The sequence below is a fragment of the Hyaena hyaena genome, unplaced genomic scaffold (assembly GCF_003009895.1).
Source record: "Hyaena hyaena isolate Hyena2069 unplaced genomic scaffold, ASM300989v1 scaffold_369, whole genome shotgun sequence".
Taxonomy (NCBI): Eukaryota; Metazoa; Chordata; class Mammalia; order Carnivora; family Hyaenidae; genus Hyaena; species Hyaena hyaena.
The window spans coordinates 1183002-1197278 of NW_024081000.1; the positions used below are offsets into that span (position 1 = coordinate 1183002).

General features: G+C 38.1%; 1 protein-coding gene across 2 annotated transcripts in view; it reads right to left on the reverse strand.

The window, feature by feature from the left end:
* The window catches only part of KIF27 (kinesin family member 27), an 85182-nt gene that overhangs the window by 1756 nt on the left and 69149 nt on the right, over positions 1-14277 (reverse strand). Inside the window, exons 14-18 of one of the 2 annotated variants that reach the window (XM_039250402.1) lie at positions 11595-11810; positions 8295-8501; positions 6498-6696; positions 3219-3383; positions 2160-2218 (exon numbers count right to left, since the gene is read on the reverse strand). In XM_039250402.1, the coding sequence (XP_039106333.1) occupies positions 2208-2218; positions 3219-3383; positions 6498-6696; positions 8295-8501; positions 11595-11810 (798 nt within the window). In that variant the 3' untranslated portion in view covers positions 2160-2207. Of the gene's footprint in view, positions 1-2159; positions 2219-3218; positions 3384-6497; positions 6697-8294; positions 8502-11594; positions 11811-14277 lie in introns of those variants that run through there. The other variant, XM_039250400.1, reaches the window with a different exon arrangement.

The window sequence follows — 14277 nt, forward strand, 5'->3', positions numbered from 1 at the left end:
ATTTCTGGGGCACCTGGGTAGCTCAGTTGGTTGAGCGTCTGACTCTTGATTTTGGTTCAGGTCATGATCTCATGGTCATTATCCCACGTTGGGCTCTACACTGAGTGTGCAGCCTGCTTCGGAGCCTCTCTCTCCCTCTCTCTGCCCTTTCTCCACTTGCTTTCTCTCTCTCTCTCAAAGTAAATAAGTAAATTAAAAAAAAAAAGACTACTATCAAAAACCAATGAACTGAATACCAAGACACTATGTATTAAGGATACTGATTACTAAACGTATAATACTTTTTAGGGAATTCAGAATTTGATATATTTAAGTTGCTGTATTTATAATTCAAGCAAACCATGTTTAATGTCATTAATGGAGGGTAGTATTTTGAGATAGCATATATAATACAAGCTATACCTCAAATATGATTCCAACTGTAACTTTTTTAACATTTGTATGGGGACAATATTGAAAAGAATTATGCTAAATGTTAATGGTGGTGGGTAAAATTATTGATGCCTTTTTTTTGGCTTTTTTTTCCTATATTTTCCAATTTTTCTGCAATAACTATATTACTTTTTAGAGCCAAAAAACAAAAGTATGTAAGATCTTTCTAGGTGGGAGAGCAAGTTAGCTAAAATAATATCTTCAACATTACTAACAAGACTAGACTTTTTAGGTCATCTGGGTGTCTCAGACAATGGAGCATGTGACTCTTGATCTTGGGTTCGTGAGTTTGAGGCCTACAAGAATTTACTTAAAGTAAATTTACTTAAAAACGGATAAACAAATAAAAAAGACTAGACTTCCCAAGTAAGTTGGTCAGACAGGTGTCATCACTTTATATATTTTCAAGATTCTTTAACTTTTTTCAAAGTTTTTTGCATTTGTCTCACTGAGGAGCAGGACAAGAATCCAAGACCAGGATTAAACCTCTGTACCACCATACACCACACTGGCATTTTAAGAGATGTCTAGCTGACTCAGTAATATAAACATGGGACACTGAAACACTAAATACCTAATTTCAGATAGCTTGAGTTTGAAAGTGGATTTTTTTAAAGCTAAAATGGCCTTATCTGATTGTTCTGTTTACACTTAATACCTGTTTCCATTTTAATTTTTTATAAGTCATGTTCAAGTGAAAGGTTCAGCTATATAGTGCAGGCAGTATTTCAAGTAAATGTTTACATTATATCAGTACCTGTGCATTACTACATTGAAAATCAAAAACTATAGTGTCTGGCAGGATCGGCCCATGTGTATCACATTTCTATCTAAGACAACTTTTATTCTAGAATACTGAACGGGGAGTCGTAAGACAAAGGACCTTAGACCATGTTCTAATTACTGTTGTATTTGTAAGTTACTTGACCTAAGTTTCAATTCTCTTCTCTAAAAACGGGATTAGCAGACACTGGCCCGCCCTGAGTTTGAGGGTTAAATGAACTACTCACGAAAATGTCTATAAATATCATTAAGTATAAGGTAGCATTAGAACTACTTTTCTAAGATACTACTGTTTTAAACTTTAAAGTGATGTTAATTCTGCTTACATTATATATTCAGCATGTATCTTTTCAATATGCATACATATAATGTTTCATTGGTCTCTTTACAACCCTGTTGTAGCTGCCTTTAAGTGGTCTTCTTTATAGGTACAAAATAGGTCTATGTTCCTAAAAGGTTGTGAAATTAACTTTGTATGAGCCTTACTTACTAGAATACTTTCTCTAAAAGAAGGCTAATTCTTTTATGAAACATAAAATATATTATTTTAGAAACACTGCTTCTTTTCTAATTGGCAGACTTAAAGAGGGTCTATTTTAATCACGGCACTTTCTACTTTTGCAAGGTTTTGTATCATTTCATTTAGGAAGGTGCTATTTCTACATAACTACATACAATTAGGCAAGAAAGTATCTTTGTCTCAACAGTGAGTTTTAGTATATTTTTGAATTTCAAGAGGTCATAGTGAAAAAGACCTGACCGATCTTAGAAATAAACCTTTATTTTTATTATTCACTATTTATTTTACATTTTTTGTGATAATCAGAAGGCTTAATTTATGATAATATAGGAAACAACAGCTATCTTAGATTACAGGGTTACTTTAAGTAAGGAGATACAAAAGTCCATGGCACATGCTAGCCAATCAATATGTGACGTTTCCTGTACACATTTACATTTGTTTCTTGATTCACTTCCCCTGTGGTTCTGTATCATATGTAGACTAGATAATTAAAAAAAAAAATTAAAAAAATTTAATTCGGTATAGTTAACACACAATGTTGTATTATTTGTAAGTGCACAATATAGTGATTCAACAATTCTATATACTGCTATGGTAAGTGTACTCCTAATCTCCTTTACCTATGTTACCCATTCCCCACCAACCTCCCCCGTGGTGACAACCAGTTTGTTCTCTGTAGCTAAGAGTCTGGTTTTTTTGGTTTGTCTCTTTTTTCCAAACATTTGTTTTGTTTCTTAAATTCCACATATGAGTGAGATCATATGGTATTTGTCTTTTTCTGACTTTTTTCACTTAGCATTATATTCTCTAGATCCATCCATGTCCTTGCAAATGGCAAGATTCCATTCCATTCCTTTTTATGGCTGAGGAATATTACATGGTATGTGTGTATGGGTGTATATATATATAGTGTATGTGATACACATACACATACACACTTACCCCATGATATATATATGTATACTGGACACTTGGGTTGATTCCATAATATGGCTATTGTAAATAATGCTGCAATAAACATAAGGGTGCATATATCTTTCTCAATTAGTATCTTCAAACTTTTGGGTAAATACCCTGTAGTGTAATTACTGGATCATACAGTAATTCTATTTTTAATCTGAGGAAACTCCTAACTGTTGAGGAACTCCACAGTGGCTGCACCAGTCTGCATTCCCACCAAGAGTGCATGAGGGTTCCTTCTTCTCGGCATCCTCGCCAATACTTGCTGTTTCTTGTGTTGTTGATTTTAATATTACATATAGTTCCTGAAAGGTGTGAAGTGATACCACATTGTGGTTTTGATATGCATTTCCCTGATGATCAGGACTATATGACTTTTTCTGTTTATAGAGACCAATACAAATATCGAATTCTAAATAACCAAATCTACTGGGAAAGGCTAAAACTCCAAGTCAGTCACCAAATACTAGATACACCAAATACTGTTAGTGTGACAAGTAGGTAACACTAAAGGTCTTACGTTCAGATGGTACTAGTTGCTGCCGAACTGTTTCCCCTACCAATTCCTTAAGTTTCTTCTTAAGATCTCTGCTAGTTTTCTTATAGAAATAAAGATCTTTTTCCAGCTGCTGGATTTTATCTTCATATGTTTTTAAAGTTTCCATAATGCCTTCCCCATCTTGCTCTATGAAATAGAAATTTACATTTCAAGTCAGTTTAAAATAAATGGCTGAAAATTATATTCTAACATAGTCTCCAGACTATATTTAATGGGTCAGAAGTATGTTACCTGTATTTGTTACCTGAATGGATTTGTTATCAGCAACAACTTGGATTCTTCTAGCCTTAGTCACCTCTCCACCCTACCCTTACCAACTACCACATTTTCACAACTCATAACCACTTTTTGAGTAGCACTCACTAGATGTATTCTTAGAACAGCAGAAATAAGGTATTTTCCATTAAAAAAAAATCATGTTTGGAACCTGTCCATCAGTTGCATCAATATCTTATTTAAAGTTCCTATCAGGAACAGTGGATAGATGGAAAGTCACAGGCCCGAGAAATCTACAGCCAAGCCTCCATCCCTTAAAAAAAAAACCAAAAACCTGTCAAAAGAGGCTAGAAAGATTAAATGGCAAAGGCAAATATCCATACAAAAAGAGGGGAAATAGCATAAGTTGTAGTTTATGCTACAATAGAACTTAAAGCTTCTTATTAATATTTGTGAATATCTAATAAATTGTCCCTATTGGGTATGTTTTAGAACCAGTAAAACCTAGTTATTGACCTTCTGAAAGTAAGTACTTTCAGACCTACTCTTTCCTACTGGTAAATTTATAAAATGGTCCTACTGTTTGTAATGATCCTTTGTTTTAACTGGCTGTTTTGAAAAATTTGATCTAAGTATACTGGATATTTTTAATCAACCCATTATTTCTTAATTAGAAGTATTTTAGGGGCACCTGGGTGGCTCAGGTGGTTAAGCATCTGGCTCTTGACTTCAGCTCAGGTCATGATTTCACAGTTCAAGAGATAGAGCCTCTTGTCAGGCTCTGACTCTCTTTCCCTCTCTCTGCTCCTCCCCTGCTCACTGGCGTACTCTCTCTCTCTCAAAAGTAAATAAAAACTTTAAAAAAAAATACATTAAATCAAGGGCACCTGGCTAGCTCAGTGTAGTGTGCAACTCTTGATTTTGAGGTGGTGAGTTCAAGCCCCATATTCGATATAGAGATTAGTTAAAAAAAATCTTTAAAACAATCTTTTAGGGGCACCTGGGTGGCTCAGTCGGTTGGGCGTCCGACTTCGGCTCAGGTCATGATCTCAGGGTTCATGGGTTCGAGCCTAGCATTGGGCTCTGTGCTGACAGCTAACCCAGAGCCTGGAGCCTGCTTTGGATTCTGTATCTCCCTCTGTCTCTGCCCTCCCCTGCTCACGCTCTCTCTCAGAAATAAATAAAACATTAAAAAAATTTTTTTAACCTTTTATAAATACTTGAAATTAATAATACCATAAATAAGAATCCTCATAAAGAATACATATATGTTGCAGCATCTGGGTGGCTCAGCCAGTTAAGCATCCAACTCTTGATTTTGGCTCAGGTTGTGATCTCACAGTTCATGAGACTAAGCCCCACATCAGGCTGTGTGGTGACAGTGTGGAGCCTGCTTGGCATTCTCTCCCTCTCTCTCTGGCCCCTCCCCCATGTGTGTGTGCATTCTCTCTCTCTCTCTCTCAGAATAAATATTAAAGAGTATCATATATGTCAATTTTATACACCATATCCAGTTGAAATTAGAAAATTCATAAATTATTAACATTTTGTTATGAAAAACTTACCCCAGCTATAGAAATGAATGATTTTTAAAATGTTCTTAAATGTTCTTATTTGGCTGTAGTATGATGTTTTGTGCCTATCACTTGAAAAACACATTAAAAATTCTAATAAGGGGCGCCTGGGTGGCTCAGTCAGTTGAGCGTCTGACTCTTGATTTTGGCTCAGGTCATGATCCCAGGGTCATGGGATCAAGTCCTGCATTAGGCTCCTTGCTGAGGGTGGATCCTGCTTAGGATTCTCTCTCCCTCTGCCCCCTCCCCGACTCACATGTTCTCTCTGTCTCTCTCTAAAAACAAACAAAACAAAAAAGAACCCCAAAAATCTGTTAAAATATCACTTTATAGAGATTTAAGACAGAACTAAAGTAAGGTAAGGAGAACATGTTTGAAAGAAGTGATGTATAGATCCTGTCAAGGAAATCCTGGCATCAGACAACCGCTTGCTAATTAACTGGTTATAGAATTAACTAAGAGGCAAATTGCTTCAACACTCAAATTTATATATTTCCCAATTTTCTGCTGACTCAGGTTGTTTCTCCAATGTTTAACCCATTTCCAGCTATAGATTCACAAGAACCAAGTCTAAGCAGCTAAGCAGCCTGGATTGACGCATTACCAGTATTGCCAGGCAGCGCTTTTATTTCCATAGCAACTATGTACTGGCCAAATGTCCAGGTAACATGAAGACCAACTGCTGTGACCGCTCTTTCCACACCAGGGTTGATGGCTGAACTACTGTGCACTGATTAACAGTATGTGTCCATCGATGCTAGACTAATTTTTACCTAAGATATAATCTTAATGCATAAAATTTACAACTAACTGAAAATTATAACAAATATAACTAGAAATCTGACGGAACCTATCACTTTAATTTTCTGGAGGGAAAATAATTTAAATATCAAGTTACTACATCCTTGGGAGATAGAAACTTTTCAACTGTGCACCACAAAGCTAGAAATCATCCCAAATTTGTACATAAAAAATAGACCAACAACAGGGCACCCCGATGGCTCAGTAGGTTAAGTGTCCGACTCTTGATTTGGCTTAGGTTATGATCTCAGGGTTCATGAGATCTAACCCTGCATCAGGATCTGTGCTGATAGTGTGGAGCCTGCTTGGAATTCTCCCTTCCTGTCTCTCTCTGCCCCTCCCCCACTCATGCTCACTCTCTCTCAAGATAAATAAATAAACTTAAAAAAAAAATAGCCCAACAACAAACTGAGGGGAGTTCTTATGTGTAGCACTGGGGACAGTCAGAGGGATGGCATTTCAAGCATGAATAGCCCTACATCAAAGTCAACTATCCCCATGTGTGGTAAACACGTAAAGCACAAAAACAAGTATAAGTAGTAACTATTTACTCATGTTGGGCTTTTCACTGATCAAATTCCATCCCATCTTCCTTTCCTAGCCCCTCTGACACATCATCTTTCCACAACTGACCAGAGGGGACAGGTACCTTTAAAATGATGTAACAGCAGTTGGAGTTTTTGCTCATGTTCCTTTTGCTGGACAGTCAGTCTCCGGTCACACTGCAATTTCAGATGTTCCAGTGCAGATTCCAACTCACGAACCAGATTATCCTGTTCCAGAACCTTCATTTTAATTTCTTCATTCTGTAACTGCAGTTTCCGTTCAGTTTCTCGCAAACTGACCACCTAGCAAAGACATTTTTTTTTTGACCTTTTAAATTTGTCTTAAATAGCCTAATATAATAAGCTACTTCTCAGGCTACCTAAAGAACTCCCTTAATCCCCATGGAATAACTAAGCGAATGTTTTATAACATACCCACAAAATAACCTCATAGCCTTTTGAGCTTGTTAAGATTCTGAATTGGTTACAAGCTTCATTTTAAATATAATGTGGCTTGATCACCCCCTCCATCATCTCTCAGATGAGGTCTCTGCAGTTTACATTTACAATCCTATAACTATTTCTCTAGTCTAAGAAGGTAACAGGAACCTAAAGACTCTTGTAACATCTAGGTAACGCCCAGTTTTAACTCCAAAATGGATGTTTAATATAAGTAACAGACTTCTTAAAAACTGTAAATACAGAGTTCAGTCTCAAGACTGTGCATTTAGACCAATGGGTTCTTCTCTGCACTGCTATGAAGTGACAATACTTCAATGTATGTGACAGAACTTGCTAATGTAATGACCTTCTCTCTAGAAAGAAATACTCAGGTTCCCAGGGACAGAAAACCCACTGACCTTGGCCTGGGTGCTCTGGGTTAAGAACCCATGCTCTAAAAGTATCACAAAAGAGCTCTCTATATCAGAGCCTCAGACAGCACCGCACCATTTTTCTGCCCTTCAGACATGCAGTGATAAGGAGGCACTCTGATCAATGACAGTAGCTTACTGGGGCACCTGGGTGGCTCAGTCGGCTGAAGGTCCGACTTCGGCTCAGGTCATGATCTCACGGTTTGTGGGTTCGAGCCCCGTGTTGGGCTTTGTGCTGACAGCGCAGAGCCTGCCTAGGATTCAATGTCTCCCTCTCTGCCCCTCCTCCATGCTCACTCTCTCTCTCTCAAAAATAAAACAAAAAATTTTTAAAAAATGATAGTAGTTTACTACTGACAGTCATTATCCAAAGGAGGGCTGGGTATAACATTTCCATTAATGTTTTCATCTTTATTTCACTTGTCTAACAGAACTAGAACTTTATTTTAAAACTCCAGTGTTTTATTTTTCGCTCATTGTCTGATATTCCCTTAAACTGAATATACCTTTCAGAGAAAAGAGTTGTCTGCTTAACACTTCATCATCTATACCTGAAGAGAAGGTATGATTCAGGTTAATGCTAAAATCTACTATTATTATCTTCATTTCAGTTCACAGGTATGATGATAACGTACAGTATCCCCCACCCTACAGCAACCAAAGGAAGGGAACCCAAAATTGGAGGGCCCTTGATTTTTCACGAATGCTGAGTAGCAATAAGCAAATCTAGAAAATATCCAGGAAATAGAAACTGAGGAAGAGAACTTGAATTCTTTGGTTTTTAAAACTATTTCAAAAAGCCCTTCTTTCAAAAGGCCCTTCCAACTTTAAGAACCTCTGAAGTTAGGCCTACATATGTGGACATGCACTAAGCTTTCAGATAATTACACTCGGTACTGGGAACAGAAATCATGCTTAAATGTGTAGTTATACCATCAGATTTTTTAGGCCTTTCAATTTCTTAAATGTGAGACATATAAGCAGCCTGACCCCCTTTATAAGAAAAGCCTCTGTCCGTCAGGAACAAACCTTATTGAAATATCTGAAAAGAATAGCTCTAATCTCAACAGGACTCAGGCAAATTAGTTTTTCCAAGACATTTGCTTCACTATGAGAGAGGTTTCTGAATGAAGCTCTGAGCAAGTTCTGGCGACTCCGGATACTTTCATTCTTGTATTCAATTGCCGCTTCCAAAGCTTCAATCCCTTCTTCAAGTTGGAAAAGAACATGTTCTTCCTAGATATAATAGAAATCACCCATTTTAAATGAAATACTACAACTTGGACTTGGTCATACACTGAGATCTCACTATGCTATCAGAGTCTAAGAAACATTACCATTCGTCTACTAAATTTTAATAATGTTTTTTTAGCGCCTGCAATGCTACACAGTACACTATGTGTATACACACATATATAAAACATACAGTCACTGAATCCTTGCAATAAACTTTGTGTAGTAAAATGGAAGAGGCAAAATCTAGCTGAGTTATGAAACGTCCCAAGGTCACACGGCAAATGCTGATAACCAGGGAATACACTTGAACAAAGCCTCAGCCTCCAGGACTGGCACTATTGCCATGTGTCTCCCTCCACAGCTCCTAAAGTGTACATCATGTGTCAGAGAGATCTGAAGATTCCCTGGTATCCCTTCAAGGATCTATCAAAATAATAGACTTCCAGGAGAGAAAGATGAAATAGATTTAGAATAAATTCTTAAGGACTTGTCATCAGAAGAGAGTCTCTTAGGGAAAAAAAGAAAAGAGTATGGATTAAAAAAAGTAGTGAGGAGGGGCGCCCGGGTGGCGTAGTTGGTTAAGCGTCCAACTTTCGCTCGGGTCATGATCTCGTGGTTCGTGGGTTCGAGCCCCGCGTCGGGCTCTGTGCTGACTGCCAGCTCAGAGCCTGGAGCCTGTTTCAGTCTGTGACTCCCTCTCTCTCTAACCCTCCCCTGCTCACGCTGTCTCTCTCTCTCTCTCCTAGAAATAAATAAAAGATTTAAAAAAAAAAAAAAAAGTAGTGAGGAAAAAAAAAAGTAGTGAGGATTTAAGGACATGAAACATTTCATAAAATTCCTATGAGATGTCACTATGGGGCAAACAAAGGCATTAAACATGGCGGCGGTACGTTTTTTCATATGCTACAGAAGATTTCCTTCGTAGGGGAAAAAACCCACAACAAACCTGGTGAATCTCTGTCAATTCTTTGGACGTTTCAAGCACATCATATTTGGAGTGTCCAAATTTCTGGTAAGAAATTATTCCGGACTTGGTGAGACTTGGATAAGATATTTCTGTATACGTGTATGTGTGGTGGAGGTTACCATAACTTTGAGTTCCTTGAAGGCAGACCATCTTGGCCATACTCAAGTCCATATTGCCTAGCCCAGTACCTTTCATATAGTTTAAACTATATGAGCACAGCCTACTTTGGAGTGACACTAAAAAGAACACTGAGGAAGAAGGCTGCCTGGAAGCCCACCTGGCTGATGGAACCCCACTAATTGTAGGAGGCTCATCATTCCCTCAAACCGATCCAGACGGGCCGCTACACAGGTATTATGCATTGTGCTGTTTTTCCTACAAAACCCTAATGTTTTTTAGTTATAGAATTCTACATGAAAGTTGCTCATTCCCTTCTCCATGCCTTATTTATGGTGTTCTATCTACAACGGCCTTCTCTCTTGTATCTGTCAATATCATGGTTTTCCTAATTCAGCTCAAGTTTCTAATTCACCAAAGTTGCCTTGATGAATCTTCCCCCCACCCCCAGATGATCACTGCATTGCTTTGTTTAAACAATATACTAAGTATACTTTTATTACATTATCATAACTTGCTTCTTTTAATGTTCTTGAGGGTTTAGAGTTTTCTTAGATTTTTCTCTTTTCCATAGAAAAGAGTATGAATTTCTCAAAAAAGCATAATGCTTTTTACTGTTTTGATTTCTTCCATAGGGCCCGGTAATGGTCTTGGGCCGGCAAGAATTCCTTAAATACTAATATTATATTTTGCAGTATAGACCTTAGACCTTCATACCTTTAGATCTACAAGGCCAAGCTCCAATTTAACAGCCCCAGGACAGTCTGATTCTGTGATCCTTTCAGCTACTCGTGTTATGAAACTGGGCAGTGAAGTTTATAATGCCATGTAGCCCCCAATCAACTTAGCCTTCAATACCTTTCATCCATGCAGTGAACAACAATTTCATTTATGAAATCCTTGCTCCCGTTCCTTCTTAACCAGCCCCCTTAACTTCCATCTTCCATTTGCTCCAATCTAAAACCGTACAAGATCCGACAAGATGTGTGATTCCCAGATACTCACTTTCTCTTAGCAATTTTCTCTTGCTTTGGTCATGACAGGACAGCAACAACAAATATTTGCAGAGAGGGGCGTGTGGGGAGCTCAGCTGGTTAAGCGTCCGACTCTTGATCTTGGCTCAGGTCATGATCTCACAGTTCGTGAGTTTGAGTCCCACGTCACATCTGGCTCTGTGCTGACAATGCAGAGCCTGCTTGGGATTCTGTCTCTCCCTCTCTGTGCCCCTCCCCTGCTTGTTCGCTCTCTCTCCTCTCAAAATAAATCAATAAACAAATAATATTTGTAGAGAAAATTTAGGCTCAAGAATTCATACTTGTCTGATAAAGTTAAGGGATAAGTATCATTCCTAACTGATGTAAACTTTTGAAAAAAGACAAAGTCTGGGGCAATTGTAACAGCCAATAAATGTACTATCTTTTACACTGTTAAAAAAAAAAAAAAAAAAGGTGAAAGGAGCCATAAGCTCCCCTAATGAAAACTGCAACTCAAAGGTATTTTTATTGGGATTTGAGTTCTTTCCATCTACTTGGCTGGACTATGTTCCTGCAGGTTGGGCCTTTTTGAAGGAATTAACCCTTAATGTCCAGTCATCCATGTATGTAATGAATTACCTCATATCATTCAGGAAAGATTCAGAGACAGGACGTAGGTGCTCTCTTTGGAAGAACAAAGGAAAAAAGTTCCTCAAACCATCTGTGTTCTGTGATGTCAGATGAGAAGCCTCAGCTGAGAAAGGCCCTACTCAAGGAAAGTGTTAGTTTCCCAGTCCCTGGCAATGCTGGTAGAGGGCCATTTTCACGGACCCCTGTGTGAGAATATCATGGTCTCTGGTCAAGCATGGCTGATGGCGCCTAACGGGTGCCAGCTAAACTCATGACATCTGACAAAATCTCAAGGAAACAAAGTTTACCAGATTTATAATTTTTAGGTGTCATTAACAAAGATGGAGGAAGTCATCCAAGTGACCCATCATAGAGCACTTCCAGTTCTAAAGAGTACTGACTTACTTCAGGTGACAACACACTACCATTTTTAAGTTTCTCGTCCACACTGTCTCTTCGTCTCTGTAGCTGATCCTTTTCTTTCTGGAGGGCCTGAACTTGCTCGGAAATCTTTATTTTCTCCTCAGCCGTGCTGTGTTGAAGCTCTACATTCTTTTCAGACAACTCTTGGTCCAACAAGCTCAGGCGAGTTGATATTTTCAAACTATCTGTGCTTAAGACCTAAAAAGACACAATCAACCAAACACCCCAAAAACAGTTACTAGAAACCCAAACTGCATATAAATTAGAAAAAACAGAAAAAAAGTTACTAACTGAATATATTTTTAGCTTCCACATTATTATTTTCTCTTATGGAGTTTTTTTTTTGGGGGGGGTCATTTTTTAAAAATCTTAAGTTGAATGTGTTTTTTGTTTTTGTTTTTTTTTAAATGGAGATTCCAATGATGAATTTATTGCCAAGTATTGCTTGGCTATATCAGACTATAAAATATTGGTTTTAAGAAGTAGTAATTTTCTTTTTTATTATTTTCTAAATTATCCTTGGCCTGTTACATAGTTATATGGCCTGTAACTATATTATGAGTTCCTTAAAGGTTGAGATTCAGTTTATTGTTGTTTAAACATGTAATTTATTTCTACTCTTATTTCATTCTGGTCAGAAAATATGGCTAATGAGAGTAATGGAGAGCTTCATTATGGACTAACTTAAAAGAATTTTTTTTAAGAAAAAAAATTTTTTTAAATATTTATTTATTTTTGAGAGTGGGGGAGGTGGAGAGAAGGTAGGGGGAGGACAGAGGATCCAAAGCAGACTCTGTGCTGACCACAGACAGCCTGATATGGGGCTTGATCTCATGAACCGGGAGATCATGACCCAAGCCAAAGTCGGACGCTCAACCGACTGAGCCACCGGGGCGCCTGGGTGGCTCGTTTGGTTAAGTATCCAGCTCTTGATTTTGGCTCAGGTCATGATCTAACAGTTGGTGAGACTGAGCCCCATATCGGGCTCTATGCTGGCAGTGTGGAGCCTGCTTGGGATTCGCTCTGCCTTCTTCTCTCTCACCCCTCCCTGGCTCGTGCTTGCTCTTTCTCTCTCAAAATAAACAAACATTTAAAGAAATTCTTAAAATAGTTTTTCATCTAAGTAATTATATGTATATATACCACAGGATTATAAGTTTTTAAAAAAAGCAGTCTCCCTACCCCACCCAGAAACAACCATCTTCAACCTTTCTAGCTATTTCTGCTTGTGTTAATGTCCATGTTTTTAAATAACATTACGCATTTCAGATACTGCCCACGGATGGACTATTATGGAAGATAAGCACTTGGCACTATTATGCCTCCTCTACTTCCCTTCCCTCTAGCCTCCCAATATAAGGTATATTACAGTTTTGTTAAAACAATATTCAGTTCACATGGCTTTGTGAATATTATTCACAGCTCAAATGTCTCAAATAAAATGATCATTTTTTTCCCAGAGGACACAAGTAGGTACTTTTTACTAATTCTTCTGATAAAACTATACATTTCCTCTCAATACTGGTTTTTTCACTTGACCGAAACTTAAACCCAGTCATCGTTTTGTTCTATTCTTTTCTGGAAACATTTTGCCTGAAGTCTCCATCCTCCTGCTCCAAACTGGACTAGTTGTTCTGGAACTTCATTTTGGTGTTATCCCTGGAATTTCCACGTTGGATCACACTTTCAGGACCCCAAGTCTTCCTTTTTTCATAGGTGATGCCCTCATTTTTGTGGAGCGCATCCTCTAGTAGTTTCCTGAGACAGATGAGGTCAGAGATCATTTTTTCATGTGAAAATGCCCGTATTCTGCCTTCATATTTGATTCAGAGTTAGGCTCAAAAAAGAAGTCTTAATTGGAAATAATTTCCCTTATGAGTTGGAAGTTTGCTGCAGGTCTTTTAGTTTCTACTCAAGTAAGTTGGGAAGTCCAATATCATTGTGATCATTGAGATTTACAGCTGACTTCTGTCTTTTTCTAAAAGTGTTTTTTAATAGTTTATTTATTTTTGAGACAGAGAGAGACAGAGCACGAGTGGGGAAGGGACAGAGAGAGAGGGAGACACAGAATCTGAAACAGGCTCCAGGCTCTGAGCTGTCAGCACAGAACCCGACGCAGGACTCAAACCCAGGAACTGCGAGATCATATTCTGAGCCAAAGTCACACTTAACCAACTACAAGTGACTTGTGTCTTCTATCTGGTAGCTTTCTTCTACCTGGATCTTTTTCTCCCCTCAGTGTGCATAAAACTTCACAATGATAAGCTTTTGGCACTCATTTTGCTGGGCCCTTGATAACCTATTTCTATCTAGTCTCATGTCTTCAGTGTTGGGAATTTTTTTTTGTATTGTCTTTAATAATCCTCTCTTCTGTTTTCTCTGTTAAAGCTTTCTGAAATTCCATTTCTAAGACATTGGACTTCTGGATTTATCTGCCAATTAAATTTTTTTTGTCTTATTTTAATTTATCTTTTCATTTACTTTCTGGGATAGTTTCTCAAAGTTATCCTCCAACACTTTAAATTTCCAGCAGTTCTTGGGGTGGTTCAGTCAGTTGAGCATCTGACTCTTGATTTCGGCCCAGGTCATGGGATTGAGCCCTGTGCTGGGCTTCATGCTAGTGTGAAGTGTGCTTAAGATCTCTCTGTCTCCCTCTCTGCCCCTC